The following is a 19,680-nucleotide window of genomic DNA, read 5'->3' on the forward strand; positions in this document are numbered from 1 at the left end:
TCAATGACTCAATATGCACATATGATTTATTATTGAGATCTGTTTAGTTCTGGATAATTATGGTTAACTGAGACACAAAAAGGTCTATGTTTTTAAGTCTAGACCAACTGAAATGAACCTTCATATACAGTATGGACCTGGCTCATCTTCAAACCACCTGTATCCATTGACAATCCCTTTATTTTGGTAAACACATGCTTAGATGCTTTATTCACTTGATGCAGAAGCAAACAGCAACTTTCCTCAAACTTATCTCAAACTGTACTTATAACACCTGGTGGCTGAGGAAGGATGACGCAGGTATCACAAAGAGGTCAGAAACTTTCAAAAAATGGTTTGAAGAGATAAAAATGAGAAATAAATAAAAGCCATCCAAACAAATAACCAGTTGACCCTTTAGAGGAGATCAGTACATGTACCAACTTCAGTTCAATCAGGAGAGACTCCATATAGAATGAACAATACATTTATTACAAGATACATAATAGCATAATATTGCAAAGTCTTTGGCGATTAGACTCCAGCGTGACGTAGTATATCAAAAGGGGGAAATGATTCCGAGATTAAATTAGGATATATCCCCACAAAAGAAAGTAGTGTAGAAATTTGTGTTTTCTACACTACAAATGCATTACCTTACTGAGGTTGTGGATTCTTAATTTAAAAAAGAGAATTAGATATGGAAGAAAATTTTGAAAGTAAACAGTTCAAGTTATGTTTGCATAACCCCGCGATGTAAGAACAAGGAATCATTAAACCAGTGCAATGAGTGGGGTCACGATAGATCAGTGAAAAGAGTGGGTTTATGATAGACCAGTACAATGAGTGGGTCAAGATATAGCAGCGAGTGAATGGGTAACATAGACCCATCTGAGTGATTGAGGTCATATCAGACAGGTATAATGCAATGGGAAATTCAGGCCCCTTTAGATGATTGAGGTCACATAGACCAGAGTAATACGAGGGTCCATCTGACCAATGATATGTCGTATGTCATTACGACCTCCTTACTGCGAGGCTCCATCTGACCAATGATATGACTTAGGTCATTACAACCTGATTACTGCGAGGGTCCATCTGACCAATGATATGTCGTAGGTCATTACGACCTGATTACTGCGAGGGTCCATCTGACCAATGATGATGAAGTCATTACTAATTGTGTAATGCGAGGGTCCATCTGACCAGGTTTTTTTTTTTTAAATTTAAATATAACAACCAGTGCAATAGGTGATTTATGTGAGAAGTTTTTTGCCACGTAAGTTGATGTTGGAGATGTTAGAACCCCGACCCGAAAACCTTGAGACAGACCCGTGATGTGGTGGTCTACGATATATATATATATATATTATATATATATATATATATATATATATAATATATGGCCTACCTAGTGGCGCAGCTGGGACGGTATATATTGTTTTTTTTAATCACGCTGGTATCCGGTACGCCGGATCGGTACTCGGTATCGGCCGATAACGGAAGTTCAGGTATCTGAATCGGTATCGGGAATGAAAAACTGGTATCGGAACATCTCTATCAGTGACAATGAATAAAGCTGTCATCCAGTGTTACAGAGTCCAGTGGCAACTGCATTGCAAACTGACCAAATGTTCCCAAATGGATTGTTCCTCTTGCGACAGTCAGTGAGGCATGTACACAATTCACTTTGGACGAAGTTCATTGGAAAATGCTTTAGTCAAATTGTGCTGGCAGAAGCAACTTGTTCAACTGTCATTAGCCAACTGCCTTTCCTAGGACAAGTACCAGACTCTAGACGTTTTAATCATCACCGGTGTACTCACACGAGCCACTTCCTCTTTCTGTATCGTAAACATCACATTCATCATCAGGCCAATTCATACCATTTACTGTCAACTCCAATGACAAACCCAAAATCGTACAGTGTTTCCTGTGAAACAAGCTGTGGAGGCAATGTTTCTGTATTGAATACAGTTTAAAAAGTCATTCCTTTTAAAGGTATATAGTACTGAAGTACTGATTCCCATCCAGACTTCCTGCGTTTGGAAGTTTTTCTCCTCTGCCCTCTCTTCTCCTGCTCCCCTCGCCTGTACACCTTGCCTTGCCTCCTGTCTACTTTCTCCTCATCTGTCCCTCCCTGAGGTCTCCTGTCCTCTTCCATCCTGTTCGATCCATGTCCCTTCTCTGTCAATCAAGGTTAACAAACACTTAACCAGAGACCATCTTGCAATGGGATCACACCAGCCGCGACGCCAAATTGGACCACACCCATCTTTGAACTCGGCCTTTATTTGGATGTTGACTACACATCTGTAAAGTTTCGTGTCTGCATCTGGCACGGGTGTGACGCTACTGTGGTGAAAAAATCTGTCCACAGCCAGAAATATAAAAACCTGACTCACACAAACGCACCAGGTGAAAACAATACCAACATTGCTGTCTCGGCTGGTAATAATTATATACATTAATATAGATATTTTTCAGTGACAGCTGAGCAATAACTATGTTTTTTGTAACAAGCAAGGTTAGCTCATCCACAGCCTAACTGCACCTATGCAATCATGTTAATTTAGGTTATATCAGTTTATCTGTCTAGATATTATGCACATACTGTAGGCATACAGTCTAGCTAACGGTCCTGCTGACCTACCTCATCTGCTTCTCTTTTCCTTATATATCTGAATAAGCCCATTTTAAAAATTGTGCCGGGCTGTGGTGGCAAAGACGTTACCAACACAAACCCTGATACAGTCAATCACTCACAGTATCAGTAGGCCTAACACTCATCAGTAAAAGGGAGGGCAAGTCAGTATGTCAACATCATATCATCACTACAACATCAAAGTGTTTTCTCCCTTAACTGAGATGGATTCAGTAATCTTAATCACGTGTCTTCCTGTGTTCTTTTCTTCCTTGCCGTTACCCTGATTCACCACAGAGTTGCTCAGCTGACCCATGATTAAAGGTAGGGTCGGTAATGCTGAAAAAGAGAGATTTCAAAAATGATCCAAACGAAAACCCAGCCCAGTGTTGCCAACTTTTTTCCAATGACAGTAGAGCAGCACTAGCTCCAAACGTCCCTAAATCCAGCGAGAAAGTCAGGAAGACTCCACAGGCTGGCAGGTAGCCGGTCCAATCATTACATGCAGGTCGAATTAAATGATTAGATGGGTTTATTACAGTCCTACGACTGCCACTGGTACCAGACGTTTTTTTTAAGAATTTAAAAAAATACAACAAAAAATGTATTTGAACGCATTAAACAGTTATTCATGTCCAAGTATTATATTCCCTCAAAGTATTTACGCAAGTTCGGGACTCAATGTCAATCATTTCCTGAGAAGTTCATGTTTCCTTAACTGAAAAAACTGTCAGCATTACGTTGGCTCCCTTGTGGTAAATATTGCACAAGACTTTCTTCCCTTGAATTCTAGAGAACAGTTTCATGAGACTCACACTGGTTATTCACTTCCTTGAAATTTGTTGTTGTTGAAAATCACTTATTTGGCATTGCCCTTCTACTATTTTCTTATTTCCATTATTATTTCATATTCTATGGATCTTTAGATACATTGCTGGTCTTATTTGAGGGATTTTTTTCATTGAGGATATCACTTTAAGTAGCACTTTACTGTTTTTAAACTTACTTAAAGCCCTTACCCTCAAACTGCTTTACTTGCGCCACAATTGTACAGTCAACTGCATTCAAGTCTACATTTTGTTTAGACCCAAAAATGGTCTCAACTCATTTTCTACAGCTGAATACTGACAAAACAGAAGTTCTTATTTCTGCTCCCGCTGGCGTTGTCGTGAAGGTGATAGAAAGTCATGGCTCTCTATCCTCTTCTGTTAAACCTACCCTCTGTAGTCTAGGCGTTTCGATGGACCAGTCTTTGAGTCTTGACCAGCATGTTAAATTCCCTAAATCACCTTCAAGTGGTCCAACGTGCTGCCGCCAAGCTTTTGATCAAATCCTCTAAAAGGTCTCATGTTATTGCCATTTTAATTTCTTTACACTGGCTTCCCATCAAGTTTAGAATCCAGTACAAGATCATGTTTAGAGCCTTGCATGTTCAGGCGCCTGTTTACATTAAAGAGCGACTGCAGCCCTACATGAGCAGCAGGTCTCTGAGGTCCTCTGATCAGGAGACAAAAGGACACAGTGCTCGAGACCCATTTGTTTAGACTTTGATTTAGTTTTTTTATGTCTTGTATTTTTAGCTTGATGTCTGCATTTTTTGTCTGTTGTTTTTTTCTTTTACTTGCTACTTTGTCATTTGTTGTGAAGCACTTTGTGACGTCTGCTCTTGAAAGGTACTATATAAATAAACGTATTATTATCATTGTAGAGAATTTAGACCACATTGTTTGTACAGCGTTAGTGTACAGCTGGCAATTGGCTGCCAAGAAATGTATTTTGAGACCAGTGTTAATTTTGGCAGCTATTTTAGATTTAGTCTCAGTCTTAAAACGAAAATGCTTATTAGTTTTGGTTACATTTTAGTCATTTTTATTCTTCATAGTTTTAGTCCAGTTTTAGTCACCAAAAAGTCATTCGATTTTAGTCAAAATGTTTTTTCTCTCAATATTGTCAGCTATTTTTTTGTATTCAATCTTAGTCCTGTTTAGTCATCAGATTATATTGAACATTTCTGTCATTTCAGTCAAGCTTATTTCACATCTTGTGTGTGTGTGTGTGTGTTTGAGACAGAGAAATGGGAAGAGAAGGTGGAAGGTGAAAAAGAGAGATTTTGGCAAAAGGTTTTATTTTTAAACCACATTTTCATCTTGTCTTTTTTTTTTCAACGAAATTGCATGTTTGACGTCGTCACTGTTAGTGTTTAATGCCGGCGGTGCCATCTCGTCATCGTCTTGTCTTAAACACAAAAACACACACACACACACTTTCAGTGTCCCTCTATCCATCCCGCACGCCCGCACGCACGCACGCACGAACAGGTGTTTGGGTAGCTTGTATGCTTCTATGTACCAGGATTGCATTGCAAAATGTATTTATTGTGTACTTTTCTCTATGCATTGTGTTTTATTTGGTCATTTATTAATCACATGACTTGTGTGGTCACCACATTTTTATATGAGGTGTTCTTGTAGGTTTTGCATAATGATCTTGTAAAGCACTTTGTGATGTATGTCTGTGAAAAGCGCTATATAAATACATTGTACTTACTTATTTACTAGTTTTAACGTTACCTAACGTTAGCGTTAACGTTACCTAACGTTAGCTAACGTTAGACTGTCTTAGTCATGGAAAAAAGGTTGTTGACGAAAATATTTCGTCATAGTTTTCGTTAACGAAATGAACACTGTTTGAGACCTGGCAAAGAGACCTGATGGGAGTTTTACATGTAAAGAGACTAAGATAGGAACTGTCTGGTAATCCTCAGAAATTTTCAGAACATGCAGGACCGACAGAACGCTCCCTACTTTGTAAAATGCTCCCTTGTAACCTTTTCTATTTAAGCAGTGTAACTTGGAAAACATCATTGTGATTATTGTTACGCCCCACCCTTGGGCAGCCCTATTGGGGCGAACAACACTTAAACACTGACCCAAACCAACCACAAAAGACACCTTTAAAACTCTCAAAATCCATAGGATTTATTAACAAAGACATATAAAAAGTCATAAACTGGGAGGCAGCAGAACCAGCAGTCCCCACACCAGAAGCCTCTCTCTTCTGCTGCTGGCACTGGAGCTTTTAAACACCTCCTTCCCTGAGCAAATACAGCACACCTGGGCACCTCGTTGAGCAGTGCAGTACACCTGGGCAGAGCTGCTAGAGAGGGAAAAGAGACAGCAGCACAGAAAACACACACAGCCGTAACAATTATTGCCATAGCTGTTTTATTTGTTTTTTGTCTTACTGTTACGTGTTGTTGTTATTATTATTTTTTTATCCCTTTCTCTCTCTTTGGGGTTGACGGGTGGGTACAGTCTACAGTATGTCCCTTTTTTTGTATTGTGTCTACGTGGTTTTAGTATGTCATATTTACATTGTTTGATTGTGTTAGCAAAAACCCTTACAAATTTTTTTTTTTAAAGAACTGAAAAATAATGGGGGTTTTGATAAACAATCAAAAGATGAAGTAAAACTGTGGTGACCTTTGTTTGCTGCCACATCCTGGATTCTAAGGAACACAGCTCAGCAACTGTCACTCCCTGTTCATCTGAAATAACTGACAAATATGTCTTGAGACATGATGCTGATTCATTAAAAGGAAAATGAAATGATGATATGATGACTTAATGTGACCGGTAGGTGCTTTAAAAAACCCCCTCTTCCCACAATCATTCACACAACTCTGAAATCCTCTGCGAGAAATGCATGGATAAAGTCTCCAGCTGTGGGACATCTCAGAAGAATACCAACAATGAAGATAACTTGTACAGCCTTTGTGCTCCTCATCCAAACATTACAATGCTTGGCTTCAGACGGTACAGTAATCCAACTTTTTAATTCTGAGTTTTTTGTGGGGGTTTTACAGAGCAGGTATGTCATGAACATTGCTTGATATACCTAAAATGCCTGTTACCCTATGTTTGTAGATTTGGCAAAGTTCAATATTGAAGTAATTGTGATTCTAATTATAAGAATTTTGTTTGCTTATTACATTCCTGTTTATTCTGTGAATAATTGTAATTAATAGATAATAAGTAATAGTAATTTTGACAGTAATATTGTCCCAGTAATATAAAATCCAATTAGACACAACTCCAATGATAGACTGTACAAACAGTTGTTCAGAGGATTTCTTCTGCATTGAAACACAAACACAACCGTGTATTGATTCTTTGAACAACCTTTCTCTACAGATTCACCATTTCAACTAACTAACAAGGCCACTGGTTTTTGTTTGGTTAAAAAATATGACATATGCATTGATGTACGCTGGACAACTGGTGACCGACTTTTGTATATGTGGCAAAACAAGTGTCTGGGAGTCCAGGGGAAAAATGTGGGAAGTGAAGTAAGCCTCTACGACTGTGATGAATCCAGCGATCTCCAAAAGTGGGAATGCAAGAATGGAACGGTGCTCGCCCTCAAAGGCCAAGATCTTCACATTGATCTCACTGCAGATCAGACAGCAGTTCTCTCTGGAACAATAGGACCCAATAGCCACCTCACAATTACAGGGACATCCCAAGGTCCTTGTACAAGAACATACAGAGGTATAGTATTAAACACTACAACACAACACTTGGCGACTTATAAAACATTATTGTCATTCCTAATTCCTAACCAAGAATTGGTGTGTAAATTCTTTGTAAATCTTTACATAATTTAGAATATTTAGAATATTTTTTTCTCAACTGAGTTAAGATAAAAACAGACACACTGAATTGACCCCATCCCATGTTTTAATTATTTTACATCATAAGTGATGAAGTAATGTGTCATATTTTCATAAAATGTAGTACTACAGGTACAGATGTTCTCAAAATACTCAAGCTACAAACACACAAAGTACGTTTTATAAATATCTGCAAATAAGGACTTATCTTTCAAAATTTCTAAAAAGCCAAACTAGTGAAGAAATACACCCTTTAATTAACTTTCTGATTAAAAATCGTAATAATGTAATCCAAAATATATAAAACTCTTAGGAACAGGGACACCAATGCTAATATTCAACAAAAATGGAAATAGGAGATCATCTGAACGAAGACAAATGGAGGCAAGTTTGCAGAGAAATTCATAAAACGACAAATTCTAAATACTGGAGGGAATATGTGTGGAAATTATACACAAGATTGTTTATTACTCCAAATATCCTTTCCAAAACTAACAGATGAATGAAATCAGAGAAAAATGTGGAGAGGCCAAAGTAGACCATTCACACATTTGATTTTTCTGTCCTGTTCTAAAATCATTTTTGACATTCAGCCACAGCAGGCATCAGGGACAATTTTAATATTACAGAAGCATTGAACCCTATATATATTATTCTTGGAAAATCACCACCAGAGTTAAAACAGGAAACAGACCGTTATTTATATAGAATACTTAGAGCCGCAGCCATGAAGCAAATAACTAGGAACTGGTTAAAACCCTTAAGTCCATCAGTTCAATGATGGAAGGAAACAATACAGGAAATCTCAGAAATGGAGAGAATAACTTATAGTCAGAAATGAAGAGACAGAATATAAGAGGCGTTGGAAAAAGCGGATGAGATATAAGACAATGATTTGATAAAGGAAATTACACAGATTAAATAGAGTCAGAAATGAAGAGTCAAAGTTTAAGTGGATGAAATATGAGGCCTGAAATTAATTTATGAAATTGCTTACACATACACAACATAACAGACATATACAATATACACATCTTGGAGGAGGAGAAGACACCCACATACGTCCCGACACCTTTTGTTCTTTTTCCTCAAATTTTTTGGCATGTATGTAATTGTATGTATGTGTGTGAGTGTTGATGTGTGAAAATTGCAAATATATATTGGACATTTTGTGGATGTATAATTCATGAGTAGTTTGCAATAAAAGTATAAAAAAAAATACTCAAGCTACTTGTTTTGTTCTATTGTTCTTTCAGAACTGTACACCATTGGAGGAAATGCAAATGGTAGGCCCTGCATGTTTCCCTTCATGTACAAAAACGAGTGGTTCTCAGACTGCACTGCGGTTGATTACGCAGAAGGACGACTTTGGTGTGCCACTCAAACTAAATATGACCATGAACTCTGGGGCGACTGCCCAACTAACAGTGAGTACTGACTGTTATATTTTACTGCACTGCGCGCACACACGCACACGCACGCACGCACGCACGCACGCACGCACGCACGCACGCACGCACGCACACACGCACACACACACACACACACACACACGGGGAATACAACCCAAGTCATTGATGTAAACTTTCAATGGATTCAGCTGTTTAAACAGGCGTTTGGGAAGCTTTTATGTACAAGGCTTACATTTATGTATTTATTGTGTACTTTTCTCTATGCATTGTGTTTTATTTAGTCATTTATTAATCACGTGGCTTGTGTGGTCACCATAACTTTATATGAGGTATTCTTGTATGTTTTGCACAATGATCTTGTAAAGCACTTTGTGATGTATGTCTGTGAAAAGCGCTACATAAATACATTTGATTTACTTACTAGTATTAACAATTAGCTAACATTAGACTGTTTGATGTTAACTACTTATTTACTTACTTAATCCTCTTCATGCCCTGTGGGTAATAAGGCTACAATGAAATCTCTCCGTCTCGTTGGCATCTTGCTGCTCCTCTCCCCATGACAGGAGCATCTTGTCCAGCAGCTCCTCCAACTTTAAAACGCACCAGCTAGCAGGGCCGGTTCTAGCTGTTTGGGAGCCCATATGCAAAATCTTGTTTTTTGACCAAATGCTACATTTTAAAAAGAAAAAAAATATTTGTATTGTGTAAAAGAAAAAAAGAAAAAAAGAAAATTAACTTAGTAAAAAAAATATTTTTATTGTGTAAAAGAAAAAAGAAAATCAAAAATGAACTTAGCCGAAGTGTTAAAATCATAAATAAATCAATAAAATTACTTTAGAACAGAAAAAAACAATGTTTTGGATAAAGTTAAAATTTACGAACAAAATAAAGAAATCAAGTTTGATGTTTTATTTATGTTAAAGGTCACTTTGAATGATTAACTGTTGATAATGTAGAAAAACAAAGATTTTAAATTCGGAAAGGTCCACATTAATTTGGCTTAAGTTGTATTTCGGGTTGGTTCCTGGAGGATGGTGAAACAACTTAGTTGAGAGCCCTGAATATGAGAATATTCTGAAGTTGATACGTGTTATGTAAACAGCATATTCCATTTGGATATTCCAAATTTGGCATTATTCCAAATGTGACATTTTCCGATTAAGATATGTGGGATATGCCGATATTATTTGAGTTTTAAGAGCATTCTTTGGACACTTTGGTTTGCGACACACGGCCTCTTGCCCGTTTACAGCCAGCTCTGTGCGTTGTACACAAACCAACCAGCCGACAGTTTGCAGAGATGCAGGCCTAAAAGAAAAGCCCACATTTCTGGTCGGAAGGAGAAGCACACCTACTTTTAAACATTATGAAAGACTTGGATATCAACAGGTTTTTGAATATGGACAAGTACTGCAACACCACCATGGAGGTTACGTTAATAAAGAGCATGTACGGCTGCATGTAGGGAATATTAGTGGAATTTATTTTTCATTAGCCATGTAAACAGCTTAGTAGGAATATTGTCACATTCGGAATGGGCAAAAAACGTAAAGGCTTTCAGGATGATAATGCATTATTTGATTTATCACCTACCACTAGTTTACATATGAGTCTGCCTCTATCATTCAGTCAATGTAAACATGGAGGCATAAATGTGCAACTTGAGGTTACATGAAAAAGATATTCCACTTTGAAATGCATCTCCATATTTTTTGTATTTCACAGTAAAAACAGACTGGAAAGAAGACATCACAAGCGGAGAGTATTACCAGCTCAACACATACTCAGCTCTGACTTGGCACCAGGCTGAAGTCAGCTGCAAACAGCAGGTGTCCTCTCTACTCAGTATCACCGATCCTCACCAGCAGGCTTACGTCACAGGTAAGGAGCAATTTACTCCAATCTTAATCAATATCAATTTAATAAACAAAAAAAAAACTTTATTTTGAATTAGTTATTATTATATTATATGTTATTATATATGTTATTGTCATTAAGAAGAGGCTTGTTATATATTCTTCAATACATTACTTTTATTTATATATTTAGATGGGTACATGGATCACTTCTGTTATGTTTGAGCCTCACTCATTATCATTTTATCATCTTTGTTTCCTGTGCCTTTAAAACAAACATAAACACGCTCACAGCATTACTAGGAGCAGTTGGCAGGGGACAGGGGGACAAGCTTTGGATTGGGATGAGCCAGAACCCAGAACATGGCTGGCAGTGGTCTAATGGGAGGCCTTACCGTTACCTGAATTGGGACTCAGGTAAGTTTTCTTTCCACTTTAATACTTTGTAATGCTATTCTTATAATGTCTGTCCTTTATCACTTTATAAACACCATGTTGTCAGTTGTAAAACTGATATAATTTTTGCTTAAAGGAACAGTGTGTAGCATTTAGAGGGATGTATTGGCAGAAATGGAATATAATTAGGAGTGTCAATTGATTAAAATATTTAATCGTGATTAATCGCATGGTTGTCAATTAATTAATCGTGATTCATTGCAAATTAATCACATTTTTATCTGTACAAAATGTACCTTAAAGGGAGATTTGTCAAGTATTTAATATTCATATCAACATGGGAGTGGGCAAATATTCTTGCTTTATGCAAATAACTGTATGTATTTATTATTGGAAATCAATTAACAGCAATGACAAATATTGTCCAGAAACCCTCACAGGTACTGCATTTAGCATTAAAAAATACGCTCAAATCATAACATGGCAAACTGAAGCCCAACAGGCAACAACAGCTGTCTGTGTGTCAGTGTGCTGACTTAACTATGATTTGCCCCAAAATTATATGTGATTATCATAAAGTGGGCCCAAAACTCATTTTCATTCACATATCTTGAGGTCAGAGGTCAAGGTACACCTTTGAAAATGACCATGGCAGTTTTTCTTCGCCAAAATTTAGCGTATGTCTGGAACGTTATTTAACCTCCTTTGCCTGTATGACATGGTTGGTGCCAATGATTCCTTAGGTTTTGTAGTTTCATGATGCCAGTATCTTCACTCTAGCTTTAAAACTGAACTTATTACAACCTCTGACGGTGGCCCATCAGATTATTAGGAATTTGATTTAAAATCGCTGGTTGCATTAATGCATTAAAGAAATTAGTGGCGTTAAAACAAATTTGCATTAAGACGTTATTGCTTTAACTTTGACAGCCGTAAATATGATATTAATAAGTGTAAAATGTATTTTTAAGTCTATAATCACCAGAAAATAAAAAAAATTATGTTTTCGCTACCTTAGAATGAGCCGTTTTATATCTACATAGGGAGCGGGTCCTCTTTATGGAGCCCGCCATGTTTCTGCAGTAACCCAGAACGGACAAACCAAACACTGTTAACATTTCCTGCTTGGGCCAGAGTATATAATATTACTCGCTTCTGTCGCCGCGGCTCTCTTTCTCTTGCTTCACCGCTCACTTCCTTCGTACACACACACACACTCTAAGCACTGTACTCTCACTGCAAGGCCCAAAGCTACACGGCAGATATTTATGGAAACTGAGGACTTATGACTGACAAGATTTACAATTACAATAACTGAATTTATCAAAGGGACATCGTCGTTGCTGCTTGCATTCAAATCTGGTCATCGTAGCGTGCAAAACAATACATTTCAAATCAAACGTAATTACACCATCTCTATTTCCAGTGAAACTTACTGTATTTTAGATCTTAGCTTAGCACACTGCACGGTGAAAACGTCTACTGTATCCCTGATGTATCCATGCCAACTTGTTTTCAACATCATGAAGAATCTTCACTGCTCTGCAAAATGATCAGGCAAATCCCCACCCCAGCCCAGCTGTTAACCAGCATATCGTTCTAATTTCTTCATTCTTTCTACTTTTTCTATTTCTATTTAATCTTCATTTCATTGTTGTTTCTACTGCTGTTCTATACCACTTAGTTTGTATTACAATTCTTATTTAGGCCTGCAATAGTGCTGAATGTATAATGATGTAATTTGATAGCATTATAAAATTTGTTTAGGTGTTATAAATAAAATGTGTGTGAATTTGAAGACTCATCAGACACATCAGAATTGACATGTCAACTTTAACCATTCTCGTTTTAGGACATCCACTTCCTACTCCGGGACAAACCTGTGCAATTATTGATGGTGATGTGCAGTACTCCTGGCAAAGTTCACCTTGCACCAAGAAACTGGGGTACATCTGCTACAGTGAAGGAGCTGGGGCTACTCCTACTGAAGGTAATAATGCGCTAACACAAATTTGTTTTAACGTCATTCATTTCTTTAACGCATTAATGAAACTTGTGATTCTTCGGCTCAGTTTTAAAGCTAGAGTAAAGATACTGGCATTATATGACGGAAAAAACCTAAGGAATCCAGTCATATTAGCTTGTCAGGAAGGAGGCTAAATAACGCTCCAAACTTGCGCTAAATTTTGGCAAGGAAAAACTGGCATGGCCATTTTCAAAGGGGTCCCTTGACCTCTGACCTCAAGATATATTTTTGTATATTTTAATGTTAAATGCAGTACCTGTGATGGTTTCTGGACAATATTTGTCATTGTTTTATGTTGTTGATTGATGATACATTTGTATAAAGCAACCATATTTGCCCACTCCCATGTCGATAAGAGTATTAAATACTTGACAAATCTCCCTTTAAGGTACATTTTGAAAATATAAAAAAATGTGTGATTAATCGCGATTAAATTATGTTATTCTAGTCTGTTTCCACCGTTTACTGTGTTACTATTTTGTCTTTGGTTAATTGTATGATATCATTGACTCAGTACATTATATTTCTTTGTGCTTTTCATGATCAGCTGCTGAGACAGGATTTTGTAAAAGCCCTTGGATTCCCTACAATAACCACTGCTTCCACCTCCAACGTCTTCAGAAAACGTGGTCTGATGCCCAGAAAGAGTGTCGTAAAGAAGGAGGGGACCTAGTGAGCATCCGCAATGTTGAGGACCAAAGTTTTGTCATCTCTCAACTTGGCTTTGGTATGTGAGGAAGTATAGCTTGAAAGAGGAAGTCTTTACAACAAACAACACACCTGTGAGATCACAGGCTTTTCCTCTGGCGCCACCCTTTGGCCAAAACTTACATAAACCTGCCCCTCTAATGGTATGGATCTAGGAATACGAATTGTCATCAATCCAATAGTTTTGTTTCTGGTATGTAATGAGCATCACAGTCTCAGACACTATAGCCACCGCTGGCTGTTTATGTTAAGTCCTGTCTTTTTAATATGTGAGATTAGGTAGGTAAAAGGTTTTCCCCTGGAAATTTGAGATATGAGCCCAGCTGTTGAATATCATATTCTTAACTAACTTGAACTTGATATACGCAATATATGCGTCCAAGTTGGTGATTATCAAACTTTAAACTTTTGTTTCCACTTTTCCAAACTGGTAAAAACAGACCTTTTTTTTAACAAACAATGTGATTGACCGTTATCTACTGAGCTGAGAGACAGATCCTGACACATTCTTGTCAACTTTTTGAGTTCCTTGAATATTTTAGGGTTAGGGTGGGGGCGCTGGGTTCCTTCTTTTGTCGCGCCTCAATAACACCAGTAAGAATTACAACTCATCGATGTTACACACAGATCTCTGGCCCAGTAAGCCTCCACCTCCCCTAGCAACAATGACTAATGATAGCCTACAACAGACACAAAAAGCAAGTGGCACGCAGAGCAAACTGAGCTCCACAATAAAGATATATCACAGGCAGTTAAGGGAAAGGTTGTTTTCTGTCCATGTCTGCAGCATCCACTGATGAGCTTTGGATTGGACTGAACGACAGGAAGACAGAAAGGCTGTTTGACTGGAGTGACCACTCTACTGTCAGCTTCACCAGCTGGGAGTCTGGGAAACCAGCTGTCTTCACTGACAGAGAAGACTGCGTTCTCATCAGGGGGGAGGTAAGGAGCACCATGTTGCTACTGTACATATGCTAGCATCTTGTAAAAGTATCATTATTTGTCCAAAGATGACAAATCATTGAACTAACCTGCTCCAAAGCAAACCGGCAAATCATGCTGCTACGAATCAAACTTTATTTCACTGAGTATATGGAAACTCCTGTCCACACACTTTGGTATACTTTTTCTCTTCGGCTGCTAGGCCCTTTAGCTCAAATCAAGTGAAATCTCGATGCAACAGCATACAATGATATTTTAGACAACAGTGTTCCTAAAACTATGTGGCAACAGTTTAGGGAAGGCCCTTTCCTGTTTCAACACGATAATGCCCTTAAAAAAAAGACAAGTTTTCCATAGTTTGGTGTGGAAGAACTTTCCTGCACAAAGCCCAGACCTCAGCCCCATTGAATTAAAGCACCAAATGCAAACCAGGCCTTATTCCCAAACATCATTGGCTGACATCACTAAAGCTCTTGTAGCTAAATGGGAGAAAATCCCTGCAGCCAGGTTGCAAAATCATGTAGAAAGCCAAAAACAGTTATAGTACCATTTTAAAGGGGACCTATTACGCTTTTTGTGTGTTATATTTGTGTGTAAAAGGTCTGCAAAGTTACAGAGCCCTTGTCCATGCCAAAGGGAGTTACTCTCTACCGATACCGGATCGGCTATCGGGCCGATACTGACTTAAATAGCTGGATCAGATATCGGTGACAATGGGGCCAATCTATTAAATTCAATTCTATGTTTATACATGTGTACTATATACATTATATACTGGAATTTTAATTCTTGTTCAAGTTTTGACCAATTTGTTGCTGCGTTAAAACGGTTTACACCTGAATTTTAATTCCTGTTAATTTAGAAGATTGTTTTGCCAAGTTGTTGGTGTACGATTTATTATTTTGATAAATAATTCACTAAATTTATATTTATGTATTTATTTGTTACATTTAGTTTTATAAAGTTTAGATGTTTAAGTCAAGCCTGATGTTGCCTTACACATAAAAGAATGATCCCAGTCACTTCCACACAGCGAGGCATACAGCTTATTAATTAAACACTGGTATCGGATCGGTACTCGGTATCGGCTGAAACCCACAGCCCAGGTATCGCTTTTGGTATCGGGACTGGAAAAGTCGGATCGGTGCATCCCTAACAGAAACACTGCTCCTGAACTGCCTGAAATGCCTTGCTTGAAGTCCTGCCTTTTCTTCCGTAACATTTTTGAACATTAAAGCATGTAAACATGTTCTAGCAGAAACCCAAAATACAAGCATGAACCTGAAACAAATCTGTGTGTTTAAAATCTGTGATTTTGGAATGAGATGTTCAATGAAATGGGCTTTTTGTTTGACGATACACATTGTAGTTCGCCTATCTATCGGTACATCCAGTCTCCACATAGATAAACATTTGAATATTCTTCTTTCTTTCAGAATGGGAACTGGGCTGACCGTGTGTGTGACGAGAAACATGGCTTCATTTGTATGAAGCTGAGTGACCGTGAACCCTCTGGAGATGAAGTGGAGCTGAATGTCGGCTGCAAAACTGTGCGTGAACTTTACTTCCTTCTAATATATGAAAAAAATGTCTCTGGTTTATTGTAATGGTTTATTCCCAAAGTGTTATCATACAGGGCTGGGTATTGTACCTCAAAGCTCTCTGATGGTCAGTTTGATCGATTAAAATATTTAATTGTGAGTAATCACATGATTGTCCACGATTAATCGCAATAATTATCTGTTCTAAATGTACCTTAAAAGGGAGATTAGTCAAGTATTTAATACTCTTATCAACATGGGAGTGGACAAATATGCTTGCTTTATGCGAATATATATTTATTATTGGAAATCAATTAACAACACAAAACAATGACAACTATTGTCTAGAGACCCTCACAGGTACTGCATTTAGCATGACAAATATGCTCAAATCATTACATGGCAAACTCAAGACCAACAGGCAACAACAGCTGTCAGTGTGTCAGTGTGCTGACTTGACTATAACTTGTTCAAAACTGCATGTGATTATCATAAAGTGGGCATGTCTGTAAAGGGGAGACTCGTGGGTACCCATAGAACCCATTTTCATTCACATATCTTGAGGTCAGAGGTCAAGGGACCCCCAAAATGGCCAAGCCAGTTTTTCCTCGCTAAACTTTAGCGTAACTTTGGATCGTTATTTAACCTCCTTCAAGACAAGAGAGTATGACATGGTTGGTACCAATGGATACCTTAGGTTTCCTAGTTTCATACGATGCCAGTATCTTCACTCTAGCTCTGAGCCCACTATAACCTCCGAAAGATCGATTACGTTAATGCGTTAAGGAAATTAGTGTTGTTAAATTGAATTTGCGTTATCGCGTTACTATGGCAATACATGCTGAAAAGTGAAAGCCAGATATCTTTACATGTTGTGGAATACTCAATGAAATAATAAGCAACCCTGTATTATCAACATTTTGTTTTGTTTAGCTTATTATGCTTTTTCTTAATCACACTAAATAAGGAAAACAACTTAATGATATTTTCCCACTTCTGTTTCCTACAATCCAGGGGTGGAAAAGACATGGCTCGTACTGCTACTTTGTAGGAACACAGACAAAGACATTTGATGAAGCCAAAGATGACTGCAAGAGCTCAGATTCCAAATTAGTTGATGTTTCAAATGGGTAAGAACATTTATTTTGATTCCAAATATTTTGAGCTACCAAAAAGAGCAAGCTAGATTTCAATAGTTCAGATGTTATGGGATTTATTAGGACTTGCAAACAAAACTCAAATTAAAAATGTCTGCAACTATACATCATTCATAATTATGAGAAATCCAGTGATCCTAATTGTGTAAATATTTCCAGGGTGGATAACGCCTTCCTTGTCAGCTTGGTGGGGTTGAGACCAGAGAAATACTTCTGGCTAGGCCTCTCAAATCAGAAAAACATTGATCATTTTGAGTGGACCAACACAAACTTAGTGAGGTTTACTCACTGGAACGCTCAAATGCCAGGTATGGAGAAATTTTGAACTCCATTTGTAAGATGTGTCCGAAAGTGGCTTCACAATTGACAGTTTACAATTTCTCCCTCAACAATGCAAGGTCATCAACAGGGCTGTGTTGCCATGACAACTGGGGTTTTTGCTGGCCTCTGGGATGTGCTGCCCTGCACCAATAAGGAGAAATACATCTGCAAACACCTGGTAGAGGGGGCAGGTCCAACCACTGCACCACCAACTCTTGCCCCTCCCGAGTGTGCGGAGGGCTGGACTCGAATAGGAACAAGACTTTCTTGCTATAAGGTAAAATCCAACGCAGTTTAATATGAGTGAAACCAAACGCCTGCAAATCTGATATATTTTCTAACTGACTTCTGTGATTAAGCTAACGATCAGTAACAAAATAGTTTTGACTAAAGTTTTTCCTCACTGATACACAAAACTTATGCGTTTTATGCCCCGTCAAAGGGTGGCTAAGGCACAACATGAGACAAACTCATCTTCATCAAATCTCAGGTTTAAAGGGCTGATGTGTAGGATTTAGTGGGATTTATTGAAGAAATATAATATAATATTATATTCATAATTATGATTTAATTTACAATAATTTGTGTATAATCTCGGTTAGTAGGCAGCAACGACTCCTCTTTAAAGCAGCACGATTCATTTCTCACATAATCAGAAGACTCCCCCCACATATGCTTTTTCGAACAAAAATGTGTCACGATGAGTCCACGAGTGCTGTTTTTATGCCTCGTGTAGACCGTGCACACACGCCTCTGTCCACGCTAAGCGTTTTGCGGGCCCTCTCCCACTATACGCCGCTGTTTTCAGGCTGCTGTGTCCGCGCTAAAAGCCGTTTCTCACCAGTGCGATGCGAAAATGCGGTGCGGGAATGATGAAGGACCAACGCCATGTTGGATCCTTATAATGTCCACTCTCAGCCAATAATCTGCCAATGCCTTCAGCCACTGGATCAATCCCTACCTCACTCTAACAGACCTGTGTTTGAAAACACACACACAGCTGTCTATAGCTCAAACGATTAGATGGTTAATTGATTATTCGATCAACAACTGCAACAAGTTTGACAATTGAATAGTTTTTTAAGCCATTTTTAAAAGGTATAATATCCAATAATTAACTAAAAAACATAATAATCCCTCTAAATCATCATCATCAATTATGCCCCACTAGATGTATGGCTGTGTCTGTTTCTGCAGAGACCCTGCAGCCCTCTGCTTGTATTTTCTCTTTTCTTCTTATTTTGATTTACTCTGGTCTCTTCTGGGCGTCTGCAAACAGCCTTTGGGCCCCACATGGGGGTGTAACCCCCAGCCAATAACAGCACGCAGGGTGTTCAGCCCGTTCAGGTGGTCAAATATCGCCGCTGTGTCACACCCCGCGGCTTCTGATACCGACTCACAAGTCCCCTCTTTACTCCCGTAGATACAAAGCGGCCGTATTTCATGGATGAGAACAGGTTGTGTTATTTACATGTGCCCAGTGACAACCTGCTTCTTTCTGTGCTGTGAGTGGAGCTATCATTGGTGTGTGTCTGTAGTTTGATGAGAGCAGCGCAGAGCCAAAGCTAGCAGACAGGAAGTCTGCATTCATTCAAAATCCGGCAACTCTGCACCATCCTGCAGGATTATGCGGAATTTTGCAGAGCTAGTTGTGTGTTTATTTGTGTTACGAATGTAACCGCCATGAAATAATTAGAAAATAACGTTTTATTTCTCGGATTCACTACTTTGTTCGAACTAACGCCACCCTCTCTCTTCAGTCACTCTTTAACCCGCTTGACTTACATATTATACCTTTAAGTCAAAAATGCCAAATTTACCGGTTTCTGCTGTCTTTGCTAGTAAACCGAATACCTTTGGCGCTTTGTTATTGTTTGGTTGGGCAACAGTTGGTCAGACAAAACAAGTGGTTTAAAAATGGCAGCACTGACTTTAGGAAATCGTGATGGGCATTTTTCTCCAGAAATGAATTGATTAAATGAGAAAATAATCATACATTAATAAATAATGAAAATAATTGTTA

General features: G+C 38.3%; 1 protein-coding gene across 1 annotated transcript in view; it reads left to right on the forward strand.

Moving 5' to 3' along the window:
* The first annotated feature begins 6,311 nt into the window (after positions 1 to 6,311).
* Positions 6,312 to 19,680, forward strand: part of LOC119498246 (macrophage mannose receptor 1-like) — a 33,420-nt gene continuing 20,051 nt past the window's right edge. Inside the window, exons 1-12 of the mRNA XM_037786926.1 lie at positions 6,312 to 6,438; positions 6,817 to 7,173; positions 8,552 to 8,722; positions 10,436 to 10,591; positions 10,861 to 10,983; positions 12,815 to 12,952; positions 13,536 to 13,715; positions 14,484 to 14,638; positions 16,075 to 16,188; positions 17,194 to 17,309; positions 17,496 to 17,644; positions 17,735 to 17,934. Coding sequence (XP_037642854.1) covers positions 6,375 to 6,438; positions 6,817 to 7,173; positions 8,552 to 8,722; positions 10,436 to 10,591; positions 10,861 to 10,983; positions 12,815 to 12,952; positions 13,536 to 13,715; positions 14,484 to 14,638; positions 16,075 to 16,188; positions 17,194 to 17,309; positions 17,496 to 17,644; positions 17,735 to 17,934 — 1,923 coding nt within the window. The 5' untranslated portion in view covers positions 6,312 to 6,374. The remainder of the gene's footprint in view (positions 6,439 to 6,816; positions 7,174 to 8,551; positions 8,723 to 10,435; positions 10,592 to 10,860; positions 10,984 to 12,814; positions 12,953 to 13,535; positions 13,716 to 14,483; positions 14,639 to 16,074; positions 16,189 to 17,193; positions 17,310 to 17,495; positions 17,645 to 17,734; positions 17,935 to 19,680) is intronic.

The sequence above is a fragment of the Sebastes umbrosus genome, chromosome 12 (genome assembly GCF_015220745.1).
Source record: "Sebastes umbrosus isolate fSebUmb1 chromosome 12, fSebUmb1.pri, whole genome shotgun sequence".
NCBI lineage: Eukaryota > Metazoa > Chordata > Actinopteri > Perciformes > Sebastidae > Sebastes > Sebastes umbrosus.